The 26,990-nt window shown below is 36.8% G+C and overlaps 1 protein-coding gene across 1 annotated transcript in view; it reads left to right on the plus strand.

The window, feature by feature from the left end:
- Positions 1-26,990, plus strand: part of LOC134527103 (discoidin domain-containing receptor tyrosine kinase B) — a 1,309,463-nt gene that overhangs the window by 908,159 nt on the left and 374,314 nt on the right. Inside the window, exon 6 of the mRNA XM_063359455.1 lies at positions 24,705-24,869. Within this exon, the coding sequence (XP_063215525.1) occupies positions 24,705-24,869 (165 nt within the window). The remainder of the gene's footprint in view (positions 1-24,704; positions 24,870-26,990) is intronic.

Here is a 26,990-nt window from a genome sequence, read left to right on the forward strand (position 1 = left end):
CCCCTCCCCGCCCAAGACACCCCTCGTCATACCTCGTCATACCTCTTCGCCCCTTCTTAACTCGCGGTCCCTCGTCGTCCCCTCGTCGAGGGAGACCGAGGGCGCGCGGGTCTTTCAGTACCCGCCAGTGACGTGTAACATCTAACCTCGGTAACGAGCTAATTCGCGTGTTCTCACGTTGAAAATACAGTTTATAAACGAAACTCGGACACGAAGTTTAACGCAGAACTCTTGAAAATAATGAAGAGCATCATAAAATACGCAAATGGTGTTTTCAACTACATTCCCGGACGCACGTAGTTCTCCGCTCCCGCCACTGGAATTCTCAGCGAGAACAGCTACGTCGACTATCGAATATTTTGATATGCAGAGCGAAATTTTAAACGATAAAAATTAAATGGTTCCGATAAAAGCGAAAGAGGTTTGAAAAGAAAATAATAAACCCCGGATTTGTACCTAATTTGCCACAACGAATTTGATTAAAATACTCCCCTTCTTTTTGAAATTCATCAACAAGTTAATACTATAAAGTTTATTTTTGTATATGTGATCTTTGATTAGCGCCATCCGCCACAGAAGGCAGCACCATGGTTGTTACACATTTCCGTTCCTTTACGAATTCACGAAATTACTCTACCCAATGCTGTATAGGGAGAGCTGAGAGGTATCAAATCAAATAAATAAATAAACTAAACGTAACTGTGGCCATACTGTAGATGTGAACTGTGTGTATTGCACAACTTGTCTATTAGCAAAAAACAGGTTATTTCGCGCTGCTGTTACGGTGAACTTGGCAGGGCTCAGTGGATTGTGGACCGCCTGCTGTTTCCTTTTGTCGGCATAGCCGTGGAGTTTCAATAGCGCGATGCAATACGACATATAAACACCACGTTATCAAGGTGAGTAAGGCCCCGCCATCTTGGATTTTTTATTTTTTTTCTATAAATATAATTTTGAATTATTTATCCCAATTTTCGCATATAAAGGCATAAATAATATCTCCCGGACTTTCTGTACCTTATTGCAACCACATATTTACTAGCAGGCTCTAGTCTGTAAGCCCGCGAGGAAATAACTTATTATCTCACGTGGGCGACTACAACTCTCATGCTAATCACACCAGTAACAAGTATTGACTTCAGCAAGTAGCCAAAGCTGAGTTATATGACATGCTAAGGCAAGACGTTTAGCACGGAATATTCATTGCAAGCTGTATCAAAATATTTGTAATTGCAAGATGGCGAGGCCTAATCCCCCTTAAGAACATGCAATTTTCACCTACGCGAGAAAAAAACAAACGATTAACCATAAAATGTTTATTGCCTTTACAGACACAACAAAATACGACAGCCACCGAAACTTGCAGGTTTATTTTAATAGACGTGTTTGAGAGGAACATGTTTTGGCCTAATAAATATTAAACTTTCAGTTGGAAAACAAATAGCTGTGGTTGAATAAAAATTTTAATATTTGCAAATAATAGACATAATAGTATTACTTACGCACCAGTTTTATCATCCTTCGATAACAATATTCTGAACGACAGAAATAAAAATATTTTGTAATCGCGGAAAGTTCGTCGAGTCCGTCATTTATGTCGCGCTGACGTCACGGATGTGTCGAATGTGATTGGTTAGAGCAATATTCACGTCCAACGCATCGTGCCCATCGCGGTAGCGTGATTTTAGCTTCAGAAGCAGAAATGTTTCCATGCAAATGCAAATAATTATCCTTATTGGGAAAATTTTGTAACTTTAATAAATATATTTCATACAAGTAATTAGGTGTCAGTTGTAAAACAAATTTGAGATGCAACATTCATACAAATATGTTTTGAACTTCCTGACTTCTTGTGACCTGAGATATCGTTCTCTTCAACTTGGTAATTAATAATAAAACATCATATCTCAGATAATGGACATACCAACTTTTCCCAAAGATCCCACTATATTTGTTAGTATACGGCGAAACTTTTATTCACTTTCTGTAACAACATATTTAGTTAGGCTTTGCCAAATTTTACGTTTATTCGCGTAAAAATATAAACCTTCAGTTTATTTGGGTACACATAGTGTATAGGCTACATATATTTATTAGGCTATGTACAAAAATAACACATAGTTTGTTAAGGCAAACAAATAAGTTTTCTCTCTAGGGTCTAAAGTTTATCTGTAGATGCCGGAAAAATTCGCGGATTCATTTCGTAATATGTTAAAATTCAAATAATTACATCATTGTGCAGTTTCTACAACTGGTTCACTGCTAATCTGGAGGAATCCTGGCCAGTTAGAGACATCTTAATCAAAGAAGTATCGAATCACAAGTTACCGAGCTGCGACTCCTCACAAGTCAGCAGCCACTGAACTGGTGACGTTTGCCCGAGTACCTAGAGGATCGTGGAGTCGGGCCTGGAGGTCATTGAACCCACGAATATTTCCAGCCCTACGCGTATTTTTCGTAGTCACTGGGTAGATGAGGAGTATGAGGAGGGCTGTGGCGTCTAGCCCGGTAGTCAAACAAACCGTGTAATGGTAGTATTTCTTATTGTATCTAGTGACGGGAATACTTCGTGGGTTGGATGGCCTGCGCGCTAGAGACGGTGGCTCGTTGGACTCGCTTGTCCGGAGGGCCCGGGTTCGAGCCCCGGTGCAGCCACAAGGACATCGCTTCCCAGTGGCTACTCTCAGGCGCCGCCCACCCGGGCACACACGGCGTGCGAGCTTCAGATGAAACCACGTGATCTAGAACTGCTCAACATGACCGAGTGGTCTGTTAACGAAAAGCATTTAAGAATACGCTTAGGGCGGATTAGTAGTTCTGTTTCCGTATTTAGTTTTTAAACTGTATTTTTAAGGAGTCAAAATGTCTAAAAACGCGTGTTTTCATAGTAATTTATAGGCAGAGACCCGGAAAATTCGCGAAATCGTCTGGCCTCACGGTAAAGTTGAAAATCATAGGTGTGCTCAACCAATGTTTGCTTTCCCATTGGTTGATTTAATAACGAGAAAGGGTGTTATTTTTGTTAATTGGCACTACCTGATTCGATCACTCCTCTCCTTGCTGGGCATCCTTGGCTCGTGGCGGTAATTGGGGCGTGTCTAAGTAATTACAGTCCAATCCATGAACTCAGTGCGAGAGTGTGAAAGTTATCATTCTATCTTGCGACTTCATTAATGCGCGATATTTTCGTATCTCTATTTATAGGCGTGGAACACACGGTAAAGATTCTCGAAAGCACTCAACGGACTGCAATACACCTTTATCTTTATTTGTAGGCCATTTAATTGTATCGTTAACACTCAAACCCCGTAGTGTTCGTATAGGTACACGACGAGAAGGATCGGTGTCAGTTGAGAGCCTCTGCTAGAAGCACCCCACTAACCCAGATGCACCCCTGACTAGGCGGGTCGCTTAATCACTCAGGGGAATATTCTAGGGTGGTTTTGCTTACAATAGGCAATCAGTATTAGCAAGAATTTTTCGCGAAAAAAAATCTACACGCCTCCTAGACTGCAATGGTTTTATTTTCTTGAAATTGGGGGCTGTCTGCAAGAGAATCCATTGCTTCCCCCCCCCCCCCCCCAAAACCAACTTTATTTAAGCCAAAAAAATTCAGAATGCGTTTGATTATGCACAAAGGTTCTGTGATACGTGCGCCGGCAATAGACACACACTTGATAGAAACTCAGACCAATCACGAGACACGTACGATGCTACTGTGTTTTATCACACAGATACTCTCGAAGTAGCCACGGGTGATCACTCCCCCAGAATTCCCAAACTTGCACTGCATGTGTCCGTGTCGCGTATCCTGGTCGTCAAGAAGGCGTCACCTATACAGCTATTGCTGGTCACACTATAGAGAACTTCAGGGTCCGGGAAAAATAGATGAACACGCAAACTCGCAGGAAACAAGCAAAAATCAGCTGATGTCAAAATTTGCTCATAGTTTCCGTAGAAGGAATTATTCAGAAAGAATATCACAGCACAGACGAACACAGTAGGGTTGACAACGGCGAGACAGTTGCAACAATAACAGTAAATACAGACAAAAACCCGCCTTGGACAATACATACAGTGTAACCTGCAATGGCGTATCTAAAAATAAATAAATCACTGTCTGCTGACTTTGCAAGAATTTCGGTTGGACTGTTTGATCCTGACTACGGGCCTGCTGCAGAAGCAGAACAAAGGCAAGAAGTGTCTGAAACGAAACGAATCTGCAAACCCATACCAGACCTCAATTTACTATAATTAGGCACAACATTGTCGCGGCCATGTCAAACGTATGTTTTAATCATTCCTCATAGAAAGTGTACCTCAATTTGTTGATATTTTCGGTAAATGTGATATAATAAACGCATATTTGGACAAATATACATAAAAATATGCTTCAGATGCATGAAATTTTAGCATTGTATGCTATACGTGCGTTAAATTTGACAGTTTTTCAATGTCTCATTTTTGTGTAAAAATATGCATACTAATCAATTTTAAAGTCAACGAAATCGGGTTATTTCTGAATACATTTAAATGTTAGTGTATATATGAACAAAGTAGCCTTTGTTTATAAACAATAAGCAGTCCTTTCGACAGGTTAAAATTTGTATGGTACTTTAGTGTAAGTTAATTTCAATATAAATAAATAACCAAACATTTTTATACAGGTTATCAGATATTATTTTTGTTAAAATTTTTTAATTTCTTATTTGAATGTTTTAACTCAATTAAAAGTTGTGACTAAAGTGTTAAATTACAGTATGTAATTTTTGTATAGCGTCGAAAATGTTCGCCGAATGTATACTTACGTTTTATTGCGGATGGCAGAGCTACAAAATCAAATCGCCTCTAGATGACCCTTTACTGGCTGCGACGACGAGCAACGGTTGTTAAATCAGGGCCAGAATACTAGGCTTATAGCTACCAACAATAAGCTAGCGATGAGGGAAAAGTTTTACTCAAGGCGTGCAATGAATAGAGAGACCTGCAGAATTTTCCTTGTTTTATGGCACCAGGATGAGCTCCAAACAATTGTACACAAATAAGTCGGAGTTAATTTTCCGTTGGCGTCTGCCACATTTTATATTCCGGCCGGATTGCGTGTTATTGTATCATTGTAGCTATGTAATACGTTTATTTATATTTTGTCCTTAGGGGCGTATCCAAACTATGTATGGTCAGAAGCATGATTATATGGTGAATGGCGATAAAACAGAACTAACATTGAAATTAATTCAGTACCCTGCCAGACACCGAAGGGGGTCAGTAACGTTTCATGACTCTGAAATACAGCAAAATTCACCTCAGTTACCTAATTTAAGCTATAAAAAATATAATTCATTTCATAAATCTTTAGTTTTGTTTTCACTTAAAAAATAATAGGCCTGTCTTACGTGTTAAGTAAAAAAATAGTTTCTGTATATAGTTTTTTAAAAGTAAATATAGGTAATCAATTTTTTGCTTTTACTATACAGGTATGAGTAAATGCCTACAGAGAGGCATCACAAGGAGATGCATATAAGTGTATTGATTTGGATTTTATTATTGCATACTGATTTATTGATTATTGCATGTTTTATTTACAGTTTTTTGTTGATCTTTCTCTCATTAGTACATGTAGTATTTTTTCTTGTCAATATTTTTAAGTGTCTTATGACTAATTGTTGAAGAAATTAATCACTTTAATCGTATTTGATATGCACTTATTAAAACACGTGTTTTTTTATTTTTATTGACTATAAAGATGAATAAATCCAATTTTAATAACGAAATTAGACTTTTTATAACACCATAAAATCTTGGCTATACCTCTGGTTAATTGATAACGCAGTTAAAGTGTACAACGTTATGCATTTCAGCCTTCTTCCAAATAAAAATGTGGGTTTTTTGCAAGTCTTCAGTGATGAAAAACAAAAAAATAATGCGCAAATATAGTTCGCAAGTAGTTTCAATCCTCAGGACCCTGCCTACCCGAGCACACACACGGTGTGAAGAGCTTCCGAAGAAACCTTGCGATTTGAAAACCACTCAAGTTTTCGGAGTGGTGACAGTTGAGGAAAAAACATTATGAATACGCTGAGGGCGAATGGAGAGTTCTGTTACCAAACTTTTGTTTTTAAACTATATTTTAGGATAGTGAAAAAGACTAAAACGCGTTTTTCAGAATATTTTTTAGACATAAAACGCCCGGTAAAGATTATTGAAGCACCCAAGGGACGTGAACTATACCTTTATCTTCATTTCTCCTCCATATAATGTTTTGGTTACCGCTAAGATCTCTTAGTTGTCCCATACACGACAAGCAGACTGCGCGCCAGTTCAGAGCCTTAAAAAAGATAGCGTGCCAGAAACACCAGTGAGCGTCGCACTTATCATCCTGCCTCATCATCCCAAATACACCACTTACTTGTCAGTCCCTTAAAAATCTCCAGAAATATTCTGGGATGATTTTATTTACGATAGGCAATGAAAATGGGCAAAATATTTTTTTTGCGAACAAACAAATATATATAAACGCCCATTACACTATTAATGTGTCATTCTTTTGTGATTCTAAGAGTGTTAGAAGAATACAAATTTCGTGTTTTTTTAACGTGTTTCCTAAAAAATTCTCCATATCAATTCTTCAAATTTTTGAAAGTTTGAACTGATATTGACCATATTTTTAAGTGTCTGGAGATGAAAGCAAAATGGTCTGATAGGGAATCTAACGTTATTTAGATTTGTACTATCTGATTTGTTGTAGTCTCAGTGTGGCTGAAAAGTGCGAAAAACACATCTGCAGAAATATCTCTTTAAACTGTACATTTGGACCTGGATTTTAACCATTCAGAACTGAGACAGCATGAATATGTGATAGTGATTGGACAAAAAACTGTAAAAATGTATTCAATAATGTGTTTTAGTATGGACGATGAATTAAATTTAAGGTTTAAAATCTTTGTGACTCGCCGATTAAATCTTACTTAAATTTAAAAATTTTTTTTTCTGCGAAAAATGAATACCTTATTCCACGGTCGTAGGTTCTACCCGTTAAAAAAGGCTCTGTGTGATAATTTAAAACAGGAAATTTAATTTACAACGCACTTACAAAGTCTGCCAAGATACGAAATAAAAATAATTTTGAAACAATTTTTGTAGGTATGTACGCTACCATAAAATAATTGTACACATGGATATAGTAAGCGGTAAAAAAAATATAATGAATGCTTTTCATAAGTGTATAATTAGCGGAAACTTGGTTTTCTGAGAAGAACATGAACTATATTTTACCATCAAGAGTTCGACGAGCACTTTGTCACGTCAGCAGTCACGGTTTTTAATTGCACCTAAATAAAGCCATTACTTAGGTGTCATTAACAGTTTAACGGCCAGACCAGCTTGCGAAGACGTTGTAACCAATTTTTTTTTTACTTAAATAACTTATATTTTACGACCGAGTTATATCGACTGGAATAATTTATCCTGCCAGAAACGAAGAGTCGTTTGCCTGTCAGCTGTATTAAATAATATGTCCTGCGCGTTATTCGCTGCTGTTCACAAATGGGAAGTACTTCATTCGTTTTTTTTTGTTATGCCTGTTTATTCATACTTTGCGAGGCAGAAAGCTGGATTTAATGAAATTTGTTTTTCGGTACGTGCCTTTTTTATTTTTTTAGTTTTATGCGGTGTTGTAAAAATGACGGTTGTTTCACGCGCTCTGTTTTCTGCTTTAATTTATTTACTGTTTTTTTATCGTTTTGTTTTGCCAGTAATGAAAGAATCTTTTTTACCAGTGAAACTAGGTTATATTTTTATTCATACCACATACTGGGCCCAGTTTTGTTTTACGAATGGTTGATCTCAAATTACTGTTAAGTAAGTTTAACACCTCAATGTACCAGATGAGAATCATATGTGAAACATTACCAAACTTCTTCTCGTCTAACATTTGTTTCATGATTAAGGTCACAGGTTTACATAAAAGTTGAAAAATTTCCGCCACGTACAGATTATTCAATAAAGTTCGCAGTTTTGTTTTGCGTATAGTTCTACTTCTTTGACGCGAAAACAAATATACATTTACAATGTAAACATAGGTTCTGACACGGTAGGTAAAACCCAATGTCCGCCATGCTATTTTAGCCTCGTGGCCTCAAAACCAATTACATTGCGTTTTCGGTCCGTTTGAAAATTACAACATTTCTGACAACTTCAAAAGTCTTTTAGTCGTGCAAAGGTCGTTTTATGGTCTCTCCTGCTGTTGAACTTTCATAGCGTTGTTAATTAATTTCCTAAAAACATACTTGACCCCATTGCAACAAATGTAAATTAATAACTTTTTGTATTTTTTGTAATTGAAAAAATATTAAAGGGAATAAATTCCTTACGATGGTATTTAGAAAGAAACCTACTACTTAACGGATACGATTAGAGGAAATTTAACAACTTCCTAAGACAAAAAAAAACTAAATCGTGCACACTTTACAATGCTGTTATGTTTTGTAGGCTATTAATTTATCTGGCCCCTGAACAGTTTTTTGATGTTTTTAATTAGGTTCGTAGTCTAATTAGTGAAATGTAGTTACAGTTTGTAAACAAACATTTGACCATCTCTGTTATCGGGAGTTTAAACTTATAATAATCTGTTTTAATTTATGGCTGCATATTAATGCTAAACAGTAAATATAAATGTGTAGGCCTACTTGTCAGGCCAAACTAGTGCACACGTTGTAAACTTAGAAAAGGTTTTTTTTTTTTTTTTTTTTTTTTTTTTTTTTTTAAACTAAGTTTCACACGCATATGAATAATTCTTAGTGGAAAGCAGATAGTACCCAGTTTTATTTTTTAACTGAAAGGTCGAAGAGTTTACTCACAAACTTTTACGTCGTGAGAGGATTATGTTTTCAGCAGTGAGTAGGCGTGTGTGCGACAGGAAAGCCAGCAGTGCATCGTGACTGTTTGCGCTGGTGTGTAAACAAGGGCCGGCAGTGTTAAAAGGTCAAGTTGTGCTGTTCAACTGTAACCACTCTCTCTCTCTCTCTCTCTCTCTCTTTCTCTCTTTCTCTCTGTCTTTTCGTTGTGGAGATCGCAGGTACACGGCATTTCGCTCGTTTGCTGTTTGGACCCGCGAAGGGCCAGCTACCTCCTTTTTTTCTCGCTACTAATTTCCTGTTGCCGCCGAACGTATTTGCTCGGGTCGTCGTGTCCTATCAGGTATTGGACATTCAGAACAAAAGGTAAACTGGCATTAAACCAACTCTATATACTAACTTATTTAGCACATTTACCATTCCCATACAGGTATTTTTTTTGTATAACTTTATGGATTTTGTCTCACAGGGAATTACTTTCATCATTTAATACAAATTCTCGAACATTCGCCATTGCACTGTTTGTCATAGGAAAAATTCATAAATGCAAAATCAGAAATAAGAATGAAAATATAAACCGAAAGAAAATACGCTAAATTAGCTGATGACAAACAGGTAAACACAGGAATAATCTAAACAGGTATTATGAACAACACAACGACATCACAGTGTGTGCTGTCCTCCTTAGAGGACGAACACACAATCCGTACACCCCGAGCGAAACATCACAAATATCCTCCAATATTTTACCAATTTTTGAAGAAAATATCTCCGACAGGGGTTGAGTCAAAAAGCAGAGCTGAAAGTATTAAAATAAAACCATGCATTCGGATTTGGCCGAATCTGCAAAGAAAACCATCTTTAAACAATTTCCATCTACTGTTTGTTTTATAAGCACGATCGTAAAAATACAAACTCACGTACTCAAAACTATCAAGCCGTGAATAGGATACTTCAATAATGGCATTCGCTAACAAGAATATATACTGATAAAAAATTATAAAAATACTCTACATTATTCCGGTACACATTTTTAAGATATCAAAAAAAAAAATCGCAAATTACTTGGTGCCAGGATTTTAAAATAATTGTGTATATACCAAAATGGATCCATAGCAACTAAACTAAAACGCAATTAAAAGAATCATTGTAAGTCAATATCTATAGTTACTATAAAAATTACAAAAGCTAAAGGAATAATAATTTATTATTTATTATTATATCAAAACTCAAGTTCTTAGTTTATTCTTCATGGGGTCCCTTTAGAATAACTCAGTTAACAGGCGTTGTCGCTGACTAACACATTATCTGTTTCTTCGCGTGAAAGAAAAGCCAAATGACTTGCTGACGACTTGTTCTGGGAGTATCCACGAAATGTATTCAAACCAACGATTCTTCTTTCTAAAGTCTATAGTGATATAATTCCGGAGCTAACTTCATGCCCATGCAAACACCAACACCAGCTGAGTCCTACCAACAATATCGAACCAGAATGTACTCACAAATTACTGCGTCGCAGATTGCGAAAAGCATTCACAAACCAGTCCAGGATCTTCATCGTCGATAGCAAGCCTTTTTAAAAACACACGGCCAAAGTTCTTGCCAACAGGCCGAGCCTTCGGCTCCCAGGCCTCCGCCTCGCTCACAAACATTCTCGCGGACTGCTGGTCCGACTTCCGCCGCGGCCGATTAGCGAGTATCTTCGCTGAGCGCTTGCCTGTCTATTCGCAAGCCCACCTCTTACAATTTCTGACGTCACAAGCTATGCACTCGAGACGTTCTTGCACTCACGCTGACACCGCTACACCGCGTGCGTTAGTGTGGTGGCTCGGCAGTGCTTAGCGCGAGTCATCGCAGTCCTCGCCACCGCATTTTATCAATCGTGTACGTCCGGACTCCCAACTTCGCGTAGCGCGGGCCATCGTACATCGCGCACAAGTTTTTGAGTCTTTCCACAGCAAACACCGCCGCCTACTAATGCCGGCGAAGTTCCCTAGCAAAGTTCCGCCTGCATAGTAAAAATATTACTTAGTACACTTAACATAAAATACACTTAACATAAAAATTATACAAAATTATACTAAAAAATTTACTAAACTATAAAATACAATAATTATTTTAAAAAGGTAAATTTAACAACAAAATCTTTTTCTCTATTTAAGTCAGGGACTGGCCACAATAGACTAACACAATCAAACTTAAATATCTGACCACACGAGAATTCTGTGAAAGGAATTAATTCATGAAAAAAATGACAGCACAGACAAAAACAGTGGGCTAACAAGGACGAGACGGTTGTGCGACAATTCCGACCACAGACAATTCCGGAAATGGGAAAATTCGCGACAATTCCGGCCAATGACTCGCAAAGCTTTACCATTTGTATACAGTCAGTGACAATTTCGGACATGTACACCTGTTGTTGGTTTTTTGACACACTACAACCCTCTCCCCTCCCGCACTCTCCCCCACCCGCACACCAAGTGTTAAGACAGTTTATTAATCAGTTAGTCTACGCTGCTCATTCTTTGTTGACGCGCCACAACGTTGTGATGGAAGTTATTGAAACGGAGAAAGGGAAGCCTGCAGTGCTTTATGCCTACCGAAAGAAGCGTGTCAATACTGATGGTGCTGTGACGTGGGTTTGCTTACAAGAAATGACTAAAAACTGAAAGGGAAGATTAGATAGTAGAAATATGGAAGTTTAAAATGTGTCAGATCACGAATGTATTCCAGACATTGCTTAACTTGACGTGATGAAATCTGTCTTTAGAGCCAAGAAAATAGTACGAGAAGAGTGTGTTACCGTGGAAAAAGTTTACTCTGACGAATTGGGCACTTTACACGATAAAGGATACGAATTCGTGACTGAATTACCTCATGCGTCGTCATTTAAGCGGACTCTTTATCGACATAAATACCAGGTACATGGGTCATTAGCAGTACCTACTGAACGTCAGGATGTTGTGTTATCGAAAGAAGGTTTAAAGATGAGCGATGGCAGTAACTTCCTTTTAACAGATAACGGGAGAGAATACATAATCATTGGTTTAGCTGGTGACATGGGGAGAGAGTGCCTTAGAACTCAACGCCACTTTTTCATGGATGGTACATTTCGGAGCTGCAGCAAGCAGTTCGCACAGATCTATACTATTCGTGTAGATATAGGAAGCAATGAAAAAGAAACAAACGTAATTCCTGTTCTTTTTGATTTGCTTCCCAACAAGAAGAAACAAACTTGCATTCGTGTGTTTCGGTTGGTGATTGAGAGAATTCCAGAGTGGAATCCTCAGACAATAAACGTGGATTTCGAGTCAGCGGCCATATCGGCACTCAAAGAAGTGTTCACTTCTGTTGATAGCTTAGGTTGTTTCTTCCACATGAGGTACAAAGCGTAGGCTTTAACGAATGAGTATAAATAAAACGAAGAATTGAGACTCAGCATCCGGATGTGTGCAGCTCTGGCTTCCCTCAAACCTGGAGATGTATGCGAAGAGTGGCTCATAATCCACGGAGAAGCACCCTCAAACTCAAAACTATAAGATTTCTTCGATTACTTCATTGACCAGTTGCTTGAAAATGACATCATACCTGTGCAGCTATGGACTTGTTATAAGCGAAGGCACCGAACCAATAATGCAGTAGAGGGTTGGAACAGTAAAATAAATGCGTGTCTTGTTAAACCCCACCCGAAGGTACAAGACGTAATATGTTGCCTGAAAAGTGAAGCTTAAAATGCCAACATTATGTACATGAGGATGGAGCTGAATTTATAAGGGGAAAAAAAGAAAAAAAAGTTGTACAAGAATATCGACGAAAAAATTCTGAGCCGAGAAAAGTACGAAAACACTGGAGACTTGGAAGAAAAATCTGAGAACCATAGCCTATGTACAAAATTTAGATTAAAATTTCAACACTGACAATGCGTATTCACGTTGATTTTAAATATTAGTAATAAAAAACAAAAAACCAAACATTAATAATTGATAGAACGTTGATTTTAAATGTTAGTAATAAAAACAAAAAAACCAAAGACAAAAAAATTGATTGAACGTTGATTTTAAATATTATTAAGAAAACAAAAAAACCAAAGACAAATAAAAAATGGATTTTAAACACGCCAAAGTAGGTTTGACTTAAAAGTGAGAGAAGTCAAAAGTCTCTCCCCCCCCCCCCCCCCCCCAATTTCTTTATTTCCTGATATTCGGTGAGATTATGATTTAGCTGTCCGGAATTGTCACAGGACGTGGGTTTGTCATTGAGATTATGTTTATATGTTTGCCGGAATTGTCGCTGTCCGGAATTTTCGGTGTCCGAAATTGTACCGACACCGGACGAGACAGTTTATACAATAACAGTAAATGCAGACATATCAAAACCTGGACAACGCAGCAAATATACAAACACAACGATTAAGATAAACAGATATATAAATAACACAATGACAAGACCGACGAAAACAGTAGGTTTACTATGACATAACAGTTGCGACGTTTCGGGAACTGGCATCTGTTCCCATCTACCGGCACAAACAGTTAATTTTTATTTCTTATTTTGCATGTATGTATGAATTTTGCCCAATGGCAAACAGTGCAAAAATGAAATTGTGTATGTCCAAGTATTTGTATTAAATAAAAATTTCCCATTGCATGAATAACTTAACTAACGTACATCAATCATCTTATAATTACTATTATTGAGGTCTTTTTCTGTAAATTTATTACAACAGCTCTCTTGCATTTTGTGTTTGTCTCAAATTTGGTCAACCAAATTTTTACCAAGTGTAATTGCGATATAATTTCTCGAAAGGTTTTATAATCATGGTCCCTTGCGTAACCTTATATTGCTTAAAATATAGGTATTTAAATATCTACTGAAAAAAAACTTGTGATCAAGTAGAACAAGAGCAAGAGAACAAAGATAATAAATTTGCAGAAAAAACCCACTGATTAAAAGTAACGACAACAAAATAAAATAACACACTTGGCTTGTAGTAACCATCCTTAAGTGCATCGCAGAAAATGTAATAGCACACAGAGTCGTGAACCTATCAACACAGAGCGCCTAAACAAAGGAATAGCTTACATTTCATTGCTTAGCGGAAACGTACCATAGATCACATTTCGGACTATATCTCATTGTTATTGAGCTCCACACTTTATTTTCGTTGAAGTCAAGTACAAAGTGGTAAAATGCGTACCGTGATGGCTCAAATATAGTACATAGTACTTGAGGTAAAAAAAAAAAAAAAAACTGTACAAGCTCCCATATGCACCATCCGTTGTGGGTAGTTTTCGCGGCCAGTTCAGACGTCACCCAGCCAGCCGCTGCGCCAGAGAGGTGCTGTACAGTGTAGGATCTTTTTTGCAGTGGGGTGTATTATGATTATGATCTTATGTTTCAGTTACAAAAATAATAAATTTACCATATTTAACTATTTACAGTATATATACCTCTTGATTCTAAATACACACACACACACACACACATACACACACACACACACACACATATATATATATATATATATATATATATATATATATATATATATATATATTTGCTGCTGCCTTTCCTTAATTTGCTAACTTATCTGCATTCGGTTTAAAAAAATGTGGTACTTCAACGTATATCTGAATAATTATAAACAACGCCCTCTCAAGTGATAAATACGGCTTTAGTTCAAAAGATTAGATAGAAATAGCAAATGTATATTCTTGTAGTTTAACAAAGTTTGAAATAATTTTCTTTTATCAGCAAACAATTACTAGAAGTTTGTCTGGATTTTAATATTACTGCTCACCCTTTGTTCCTCAGAAAGAATGGAGTTAATCAATACATTTTTAACTAACGTATATAATTATTTTATTTATTTCTGGAGCTACGATTTCCCATCTTATATCAAAATTACTCATCACAAAATCGCCCTTAATGTATGAAAACAACTTACTATGATATTCTTGATAACGGGTCTTCGGTGGCCGTATTGGTTACGGGTTCAAACTATCACGAGGCGGAAAATGAGTTATTAATTTCCATACATTGTCTAGAACGAGTTGTGATTAGTTAATAAGTATTTTGAGAATGGGTTAGCTGTTTCAGTGACGTTTTGTTGACTTCTAAGTTATTATATCACACGAATAAACTCTTCTTCACATATGTTCTTTGAATGTTTCTGGTAATAAGAAAAATGTATTTATTTATTTTTATTATTTTTTTACATAAATGTACCGACGTTATGCTGTGAAATTTTTCAGTCTAATTTCTTCCACGGAGTTCTTTTTGCTGACCGTGCATTTAAATTTTAACATTGTCTTACTTCGGGTTGCTTTCCGTTTTATGTGCATATGCAGCTTTTTTACCCGTTATTGAGGTTTATTATATCATACAGTGTAACCAGCAATGGAGTTTGTATAAAAAAGTGAGCTAGTCTTTCAGTACTCTCCAGAGATATGAAAAATCTAACATTGGCAACGAGCAAATTCATGTGTTCTCGTGATACAATTACACAAATAATGGACTCAAAATTTAAAGTATAATTCTTTAAAATAATGCCGAGTGATATATATACGGAAATTATGTTTCGAACTATATTTATAGACGTGAAACACATGTAGCTTCCGCACCTACCGCTATAATTCGCTGTCGTAGCAGCTACATCGACAATTAAAGCATTTAATTAGCAGACCGGAATTTTAAGCTATATAATTTAACGGCTCCGACAAAAGCGAAAAAGACAAGTAATTTAATTAAAATATTATCCATTTTGTTAAAAAAAACATTGAACAGTTAATACTATAATGTTTCCCTTTGGCTTGAATAACTTTGGATCGCGCCATCCGCCACAGATAGCAGAACCGTCTGTTGCACATTTCCGTTCCATGCGACTTTCGTTCCATTCACGAAATTACTCCTACCAAATGCCGTATGCAGAGAGCTAAAATGTTACCGATCAAAAACCGTTTAAATCCACAGCACATGCCACGTAAACTCTTGGATGAATAAACAGTAGCCTATACTAGGATAACATCCCAGCATTTGCCTGACACGATTTCCGGGGGAAGGGGGGGAACACAGAAGTCAGGTTGGCCGGACCGAGATCCGCACCCGGGTCTCCTGGAGGGGGTTCAGTGTTACCGCTACGCCACCTCGTCTCGTGGATGTCGAGTCAACTTACACTTTCCTGAGTCCCGAGCCCTACCTTTACCGCACTGTGATATTTAACATGAATCACTTTGTCTATGGGTGTAAAACTTTCAAAGAATAGTTAATTTACACGAGAACTGTGTATTTAATACCAGTGTTGGTTTTTTAGAACATCAACCTACATTTCGTGTATAAATTACACGGTGGTGTGGTGATTTTGCACAATTAATGTTGCCCGATAGTAACACAGGGATAAAAGTGCGTAAATTGACACTTGCTTATAGTATTTCAAAATTCATACTGTTTGGGTCAAACTAAACACACCCCGTTGGTATATTATTATGACAACACTTTGTTTTACGTAATGTTAATACAATTTTAATAGGACAGTGTGGTTGTAAAACTATTAAAAATAACATTAATATACACATCAACTGTGTGTTTTTACACAAAAGTAAAATTTTTAGAATATAAATTTACATTTGTTGTAAAATTACTCGATGTAGTATTAATTTGGTACAAAAATGTGTAAAAGTTCACAAACGGCATGTGTTTTATCCGATTCGCACGAGTGAAATGTGAATATCCACTGACACCGAATGTGTTAGTTTACAAAAACATTTCACAGTATACAAGATGAATGTTGAAGAAGTAACATTATTCAGCGTAAGCAATGCTGTGTGTTACCATGGTCTGCAGTCTAAGCATGTGTGGAGCTGTGAAGACGAGCAATGAACGCACTCACGTGCAGCGCGAGTGCTCGCGGCATTGAGCCGCTGGTAGTCAAGGGCGGGCGCAGCAACTCTGGTGTCCCTCGCGGCTCGCCGCTGTCTGCAGGCTCCGACAAGCAAGCGGAACACGTCATGTTATGCGTTTTCGTCATTCACGCTTACTTGCAAGAAAACGTAAGGTCACGCCCAAAAGAAATCTCCCCTTCCCCCCTTAATACTTATAAATAGCCACGTGAATTTTTCGTGAAAAGATTTCGAGACTAGCAGAGAGTTAAAACACTGTAGCATTTAGCATAGTCTGTGTTTCATTATGGGTCAAGTTTCTGTCAGGCACAATTATCTACTTTCGGCATACAAATCACTGTAATTGAATGCGGAAGCAAACGCGCGCTGAGTGGTCCGGTAAAATAAGACAATGGCCGCCAATTACAGCTAAGAAACCGTTGGTGCATAGTTTACTCTAAAGAAAGTTCAGAATTTGTTCGCTAAAAATGCCTGTCACAAATGATATACGTTTAGTATCTTGGCAATGAATGATATCTTTAGGTCTATATTTTTTTAACTCTCTGAAATAAATTTTATACTTTACCAGCAACTCTATATCGTTATCAAGTAAAAACATACTGATGTATTTTTCTGTTACGTTTCGTTACCGGTTTCATAGGGCGAGGATCTGGGTACGCCATTACTGTGTTTTCTTTTTTCAGAAGTAAGCGAAGTATGTTTTAATTATCAAGTCACTCCAGCTTAGGCCTAGTTTATCAAATATCAGATTACTTTAAACGTCCTTCATTCATCAAAATGTAATGTTCAGTAAACCACTTCGTCACTATTTATCTTGTAGATATTTCAAATACTAGGCAAGAAGCATGCGGTTAGAGATTTCTTACTCGTGCTCACAGAAATATCGTGCTGTATGAGTTTGTGCTATTTGTTTGCGCACACGCGGCAAATAATACGTTTATTGTTCAGTCTTTGCACGAACACCGCATTGCGTGACCTAAGTGCGCGGTCTGTTCTGCTCCTTCGTACCACAGGGTCTAGTGATAAGCCGTGAAATGCAGTGATATATGCCAAAGACGCTAGCACACTTCCCTGCGTGGGAAAAAAAAAATTATCGCGAAAAGTTCTGAATGACACCACACGCAACACTTAAGATTAAGATCAAGGTCATGCTACAAACAAATTCACCTCGAAATTCGCGCATAAAATTTCATTTATTTGTTTTTTCACAGACAAGGAGACTAAGTAAAATTAAATGTGTTTAGATGGATTGGATAATAATACTATTAATTTAGGTGACTAGGGAATGATAAATGTACAGACGATGTATTGTCACAGTAAGTGAGAGCATGAAGTACAAAATCTTTCAAACTTTTTAATGACGTAACATTTATTAAATATGTTTCCTATAGCCGACAGCTATGTTCAGTCACAAAACGTTCTAAGGTACCCTAGTGCTTATTGAGTAACTTGCGTCCTATGTTCCAGCGAAGAATATAAAATTAACAACTTTTCAAGTAGGTTAGTGTTTGTGTAGTTAATTCGGTTTAGTCTTAAATGTACACATAACTTTGAAAAAAATTAGTAAATAGAATACAGCTGAACAGTTTTGTAATAGGGTTAAAAGGTAACATTGACCTAACTTCCATTCCAGTAACAAGGTTGTCTCTATACATAACTAAACATAAATTATAATTTTTTTACATTTGAATGTTTTGCAGAAGCAGTTACAATGAGGTAATTCAAAAATATTTTATTGCTGTCTCTTTATTAAATTTTCTTTTTCCTTCGCCATAAATATGTTTAACTAGTGAACACAAGTGTTTGTATTTGAAAGAAAACTCATAAATCCCAGAGTAATATTACTGTTTAAAATAAATTTAAGTGTGCATTTTATACACAGCATGTCTTGCAGAACCCGTTTCTATTTTTTTTTATAGCGGCTGACTACTAGACCTAAGCCTTAAGAAAAATGATTTCTATAAATTTCCTTTCCTTTGTAGGCGAGTAGCGAAGTCATGTTACTGTGTCCAAGGACTTGGCGATCCAAAAATGATTTCCGGCCCGAGGGTTGCCCCCTTCTTCACTAGTGTGTTTTTAGTGTAGCTGTGTCATGCAACGTATCTCAAAATTGACACTTCTCAAAAGTAGGTCCACAGCAGCACCAAATCCCCAACTGTAACTTGAAAAACAACACATTGTTTGTTCACGAACACTAACAGCTATATAAAGTTGTTATCAGACACTTGTTGACATAGCAGCATTACCATAATGATTCGTAGTCCATTGGTACAACGTTTTAGAACTGTCACAGTTGAAGCAATGTATACATGGCACAGACTAGGTATAATGCGGTGGGACACTATCTGAGCTTTAGCAGGCCGAAAATAGCCTGCGGGCAGGGATTGGACACCATAACTATAATGCGCGTGGGGTTACTGGAAAAAAATTTGGAAACCAACAATAAACAAGATTTCGTTCCTATATTCCTGTCAAAAATGATACAAATTTTACATTCCCTTTTTTTTTAAATATAGTAACATTCACATAAATAATATGCTTTGGAATTCCCAATTTATAATAGACACAGAAAACGTTCTCTTCCTCTTGGTTTTTACTAGAGACTAGAGACTGAAAAAAAAACGCGAATTCATTTCGCGATAGGATAGACTTTAAACTCCTTCACCTTCATGCTGCTTCAGTAATTGGACCACAATTTACCTGGAAGGACTCTGAGTAAGTGAAAAACCTTCAACAAAAAATGTATCGAATCAAAGGCATCCCAGATAACACGTGTGAAGAGTCATTCGCCAATGAGCAGGTGTAATTTGTCCGAGTACATTAAGGATCATGGGGTCTATCCTAGAGGTCATTGAAGCCGCGAATTTTTACAGTCTCTACTAGAGACTAACTAAATTCGAGGTATTATTTCTAGAGTGACTGTAATTCATACCAATGTTCGTTCTAATGGGACAACCTCGAATATATATTTGACAAGCTTCGAAGTACAAAAACAAACTGGTTGTTATAATGATCAAAACGCATGAAATCCGGCCAGAAGGTAAAATGGAAAGTAGATAGGGACAGGTACTTTCTTAACCAAAAAAAGTTCCAACCATATCAGACTGCAATAAGGTATGGCCGGGACAGCTCTTTCTTCCTTTTGATTGGCGTCTGTCTGCAAGAGAAGTCATTGATTTATTATGTTCGGTCATTCAGGATGTGTTTGCTTCTGCACCGTGCTGAAGTGATTCGTGTCCCTATAGAGGGCGTGTACTTGAAAGAAACTCATCCAATCACGAATCACAGATGATTGATTCTACAATCATTTCGCGAAAATTACATGACTTTGACAGTATATTCAGCCCCAGGAATTTCGCGATGTCGTTTCGTGTCAGGCTCAAATTAAAAGCCTCATGTTTGCCCTGCAAACGTTTGCTCTTTCCATTGGCTGATTTCTAAGTGAGAACCATTTTGTTCTCATTCATAGGCACTACCTGATTACTTTTGTCCTAGTGGGAAATCGCTGGCTCGCGGTCGTAGAGGGGCGTATCATAATAACTGAGGTACAGTCAATGTATGAGTATGAAGATTTATTTGCATTCTAGCTTGCGACCAAATTAATCAGCGAAATTTCCGTGCCTTTAACATCAACGAGAAGAGTCACGCATTTTTTTTCGCGAAAAGATTTTTAGTCCAGTAGTGTTTTAAAATTTTGTAGCATTGCCTTGTGTTTCGATTTAGGCTGGTTTTATTTCAGGTACATGTCTGCTGTCAGCAGACCAATTACAGCCATCGCACACGCTTCCTGGATGTTCCGGCCAAACGTGTTAATTGTAGGCGTAGCGCGGGTCTATCTTATTGCTAGAGACCCGGAAATTTCGCGGATTCATTTAGTCGCAAGCTAGAATGCAAACCTTCACACTCTCACACTGTGTTCATGATTGGTCCGCAGTTAGTTGGACCAACACCACCGAGACTCAAGGCCTTCCCACCCTGTCGCCCGGAGCCTGTGACGTCACGGCTAAGAGGCCATGGGAGGGTTGTTTGGGCAGGCTCAGGAATGTGTAACGGTCAGTGCAGCTACTTGCCTTGACCGTAGCAGGGGTGTTTCCGCGGCGCGTTGTACATTACTTTTAAATAATTTCGTAGCGAGTGAGCATAATAAATGTGTCATGGTGTACAAGTGTTGTGTTCCACAATGTCGTGGAAATTATGACTGTGGTCCGACAGTTCACGTCTTCAAATTTCCCGACAGTGAAAATAGTAAAAATGCTTGGTTGAACGCAATTCCACGGGAACACTTCATACCAACAAAATATTCCAGGGTAAGTTGTGCATTAACTCTTTACAGTATTTGTTTGCCAATAGTGCTAATATTCAGTAAGGGATTTTGCCGTTTGTTGATCCGTAAAGGCCCTGCTACAATTGCCATGTCCCTTGGTCCCTTGGTCCATCATGGCAGTTTGGCCCATGCTCTCATGAAAATGTGCTGCCACAACAGTTATGTCCCAAGTTGTCCAAATGTAAACATTTGAAATACCACCACTAGAGTGCAGTAGTTTTGGGAGACATTTTAACGTTACTTTTTTATATTTCTGAAGTGTTGTGGCCGTTTATTATTTGAGAGGCCACAAAATCACGGAAGAAATAAATGTTTTGTAAACGCGAATAATTATAGTTTTTAAGTTTCTGTCTTTGATGTTGAACAATTCCGGGCGTAATTGAACAGCACTTATTAATATCTCGTCCACCTCGTCCGTAGTTACTTCCATTTTAGCTTCACAGTAGTCAATTCACAAACAATTCACAAAAATTACTTTGTTTATTTTTGTATACTACACTACTACTATTTTCCTGCACGCTTATGTATTTACATTTTTTTTCATTTCATCGATATTTGTTTTCTTCTTGTTCGCATGTTTTTAAAGTTCTTCCAGCATGGGACACATCAATAAGGGACAAAATTATAAAAGTTCGCCATCTGCATGGGATACGGTGGGATAGGGACGAAGGGACAAGAGACATGACATCACAGGGTCACGTGGACCAATCGGCGAGTAGTGTCCAACGGACATTTGCATGGGACAAGTCAATTGTAGCAGGGCCTTTAGTGTTTTAATCAATCTGGTTTTAAATCTATAAAACATACAAAATGCGTAGACAAATGGAATTACATTAAAATAGTATTCAGCAATAAGCTTGATTTTGTACCGTTATCTTCCGCATAGTAAAATTATCCATTAAAACGCACTTAATAAGTAATAATAAATAATATTACGCCATGTCCGAAACTGCATATTTTGTATGAACCGTCATGTGATTCAATTTTCAATAAAATTATTTGAAGACGCATTTTAGGGTTTATTATTACACTAGCTTTTACCCGCGGCTTCGCTCGCGTTATGTCCTTAAGTAGGTATCAAAGATCATTGCAAAGAAAATAAAATAATATGGTAATTGTTTTTTTTATTATTGCGTGACTGGAATCATCAGTATTTAAAAATTCTAACGTCTGATTTAGCTGAAAAAACTGAAAACATGCTTTATTGAAATATGTTTCACTATTACAAAAAAAAAAAAATATGTCTAACATTTTAAAAAAGTTCAAAGTATTAACGTAGAATAAACAAAATAATTAATTAATATTCTGCCCCAATTGTGTGATCCGAAGCCTCGTTCCATTACATAGTCGAGGAGCATCTAGATTTCATATTGTAGGCCTACATTTAGTTTCATTTGCAGTTTATGTGAGGGAACACTAGAATGTTCAAGTGAATTTAAAAACTCCGAAGGATATGAAGTGATTTGTTCTGTATCCATAATTGTATCTATTGACAAATACTCTATTTCCCTTTGCACCTCTTAAAATATATGTAAGTGTAGATTTTATTAACGATATAAATTTTTTGGCGCCAATATTGCTCTTGCGTACAACCACCGATCACTATTCAAATTTTGTTACACGTCCGGGAAAACTTGAGTAATTAGATCCACCACATTTTCACTAAATTAAAAAATTATCTTAAAAGTAAAATATAACCTTCAGCATCAAGTTCATTTTGAAGCATTTATAAACTTTGTTCATTTACGTATATTTGTAGATGTAGGTATAGAAATGTTTACTGACGATGGCCGAGTTTAATTACACTAAATAAAATTTCTATACAACAATTAACCATTTCGATCACTGCCTTAAAAGTACCAAGTATTAAACTCTGAATTCGTAGGTTTTCTTATAGTGGTTATGTTTTTGTTCTAATGAAAAAACTCTCTATTGACAACAACACTATTGCCCACATGCATAAAATATTTCTGAGTCAGATATTAGCATAGATATTTTATATAAGACAGCATAATCCTTACACAGGCTGCACAAATACATTTTGCCATGCCAAATTCATGATTGTATCTTAATATAAGCTACATAATTTGCTATTTTATACATGTGTTCTATAATTCATGTCAAGTTAAACTACACTACCTGAAATCGTTATAATTGTAGGAACTGTCAAAAGTATACTATACACCCAGCATATAAATTAAACATGTGCTTTGAGAAGCATTTAAGTTACTTTTAATTTGTTGGTTCTCACTTCCCTTGATACATGTATATTATTTTTATCGGTTTAGTGTTTACAGATGTGCCTTTTATCAAAAAACAAAGCACTAAATTTTTTGCTCCGGTGTGTGTGTCAAGAAAACTATTTAATTATTCATATAAAATTTTTTTAAATGTTTATAAATACAACTTTGTACGGAATATACCTTGACAACTACTGCAATGTGTATAATAATCTATAATATCCTCTGCTGATTTAAGTGAATGTAGTCACATTTCGTTAGCAACTATCATAACAGTCGTGCTTAATAAAATTTCGTTAAAAGTAATATAAGAGTAGCGGCGGAACGCAAGGTCGGGAGAAACGCGTTCACGTGAAGAAAGCAAAGTCCGCGCGCCACGAGCCTACCGCCTCCTGCCTGTGACGTCACGGACAGGTTGTAAGGCCTTGAGTCTCGGTGGTGTTGGTTGGACACGCCCCTCTACGAGCGTGAGCCAATGATGCCCAGCTAGGAGAGAAGTAAGCGAATCAGGTAGTGCCAAATAACAAGAATAAAAATGTTCTCGCTAAGAAATCAACCAATGGGAAAGTAAACATGGGTCGAGCACACCTATAACTTTGAATTCTATCCTGAGGCCAGAAGAATCCGCGAAATTTCCGGGTCTCTATTTATTGCAATATAATAATATATGCCACTAACAACGATTTATGTGCTACAAGTGTATTGATTTGATCTTGGTATCAGAAAAAAAAAACGTTATTTTTTGTATGTCTCTAGGTAATGATAAACACCAGAATTTAGAAACTTAACCCCTCTTCCCCCACCCATCCGAAAGTTATGAAAAAATGTGGAAAATATCAATGAAGACGGTATGTTACTGTGTAGTGCCACGTCTCCTACCACTGTAGGCTCATATGTGAGTGTGTAGTGTCAATAGTAATGCCAGTTTTTAAAATACATATTAAAAATATTCTTGTATCCGTCACTGGTACACATAAAAATAATTTTATGTACGTTTACCAGAGAGTGCTTTGGAAACAAGTTGACAAGAAATAGTATATGATACTACAAGAAAGATATTGTAATTTTTTACAACACATAGCTATGAGTATTATTGTATAAATTAAATACGTTTTTCGGGATAATACCTACTAGGAATTTCTTTAAAAAATTGGCACATGTTTTTATATTTTGATTTATCTTTCCTCCAAGCATTATTTTTTTAAAACCATGGAAAATATTATCGAATTTGCCATAATTGCACTTTATTTTGTGCGCTGTTAATACTGGAGAGGTGTTGATAACTAACTTGACCTGTTGGAGGTGCCGGGACAACACCGCGCACACTGTGACAGGTGGGGGGCAGCGCGGGGACCCGGGGCGCTGAGGCCGCTGCTCTTGTCCGCAGAGGGGCTGCTGAGCTACTCCATGCCGCAGGGCGTGCAGCGCGGCGCGGACATCGACCTGTCGGACCGCACGTACGACGGCCGCGAGGAGGCGGGCCACCTGAGCGGCGGCCTGGGCCAGCTGGTGGACGGCCGCCGCGGCCAGGACAACTTCCGCCTCGGCAAGGGTGAGTCGCCACTCGCCCCAACACCGCGCGCGTCAGAGGGAATTTATACGATGAGCGCTTAGCATTAATCGAAATTTTCACAGGAGGAAAATAATAATAAAAAAAAAGCTACATACAAAAAAAAATCCCTTTCGACACAGCCTACAGGCGTAGGTAGATTTCGAAGTACCTTTTTTTTCTGAGAATATTTTGGAAACTTCTATACACTCTTGGAACGTTTTAAGAAATTCATGTAGCCTACATAACATCTTATATGTTCGCCAATAAAAAAATACATTTAAAATTTTCTCATATTCCTATTTTCGATTATATTTGGAATTTGTTTAACTTTAATGCATCCAGTATTTAATGTCTTAACGAATTTCATATTATACCTACTAGGTTAGTTATGCAATTATTATTTTTTATTTTCAAACACTATTTTTCATCCCTTGAACTATACATGGGCGTATTAATATATTTTCGACAACTGTTTAAGGTCACATTAAGATGGTACATTTCTACGTATTTGATACTAATAAAGGTTTTTTAATTTCAACGCCTATTTTTACATTAGTTGTTCGGTTCATCAAAAATTGTTTTAGCCAAAGTTTATAAGCATTTAAAATCAATTATAATAGATTCGATAGCATATCTTTATAAAACGTAATGACTTTTTGGCCTTTCTACCTTTGTTATTTCCACCCCTTGTAGTAATTTATTGTTTAATTTAAAATAGTTTCAGACATATGATTTAGGTAAAAATTATAAGATTTACAAATAATTTGAACGGATTGGCTAGTGTACGTATCTACTAAACGAGTCATGATTTTAGTTTTTTAATTTCACCCCTAATTTTTTTTCAATCCCTTGCAGCAATGGTTCGTCTAATCAAAAATTGTTTTAGATATAAATTTTAAATATAAATTATAAGATGTGCAAAATATCCGAATGAATTCAATGTTGTGCCTACGAAGGGAGTTATAATTTTTTTGTCTTCTAACACTTATTTATTCTACCCCTTGAAGTCACGGTTGGTCGTATAAAAAATTATCTCTAATGAAAAATGTAGATAATAATTTAAGTTTAAACAATAAACTAGAACGGATTTAACAGTGTACATGGTACGTGAATTATGAATTTTTTTTAATTCTCCCCCTTTATTTTTTCAACCTTCTGCAGGAGTGGTTCTTCTTACTATCAACATTTTTTCAGACAAAATTTAAGATAAAAGTTTTAAGATTTACATACAATGTTAACTGATACTTATAATAGTGTATCTACTAAGAGAGTTGTTATCTTTTTTAAAATTATATACATTATTTTTTTAACCCCTTGCAGCAATGGTTCATCTAATCATAAATTATGTCAGACAAAAGTTATGTATAAAAATTACAAGATTAATACATAATCTGTACGAATTCGTTGTGCCTACGAAGGAAGTTATGATTTTTTTTGTCCTCCAACTCTTGTTTTTTCAACCTCTTGCATTTATGTTTGGTCGTATAAAAACTTTATCAGAGAAAAGGTTTTGGTATTACTACTTCGAGTTATCACATGTTCAAACGGGTGTGATGTTTTCCATATTATGGGAGCTATAGCGATTTTTTGACATGACAACGTCTAATTAATCGATGAACGCCGGCTGCACGCACGAAAAAGTGTCCCGTTACGCACATTGTTCCGTTATGTTGTGTTCCGTTACGCTGTGTCCCGTTACGCACATTGTACGCTTGCGCCGCATCTATCTCTCTTCCACTCGATTGGCTTATGCGTCCGAGGAGAAGAAAGACAGCGGCAGCACACAACTTACATCTACACGTGAACTGTTTCGTCGAATGTTTATAAAGTGAAGTGAAAGGTTAATGTGGTTTTCATTGCTTATTACAACAACAATTTCGGCAATAAAGGTTAATTATTCTTGCATTTTAAAAATCTGATTACTAGTATAATTTCAAGTATTTATTCTTTTATTATTAAAATAAAAATTATTCAATTTTATTCATAAAAGTATGCAATCATTTCATCAATGTATTGTTATGACGTTGTCACGTTAAACTATCGTCCGTAAACCGACTTTACAGACAACCAATTTTTTTTAACCTTCCCTCATTTACCCATTTGGTCGCATATTGCCCATTA

Source organism: Bacillus rossius, chromosome 1, assembly GCF_032445375.1.
Source record: "Bacillus rossius redtenbacheri isolate Brsri chromosome 1, Brsri_v3, whole genome shotgun sequence".
Lineage (NCBI taxonomy): Eukaryota > Metazoa > Arthropoda > Insecta > Phasmatodea > Bacillidae > Bacillus > Bacillus rossius.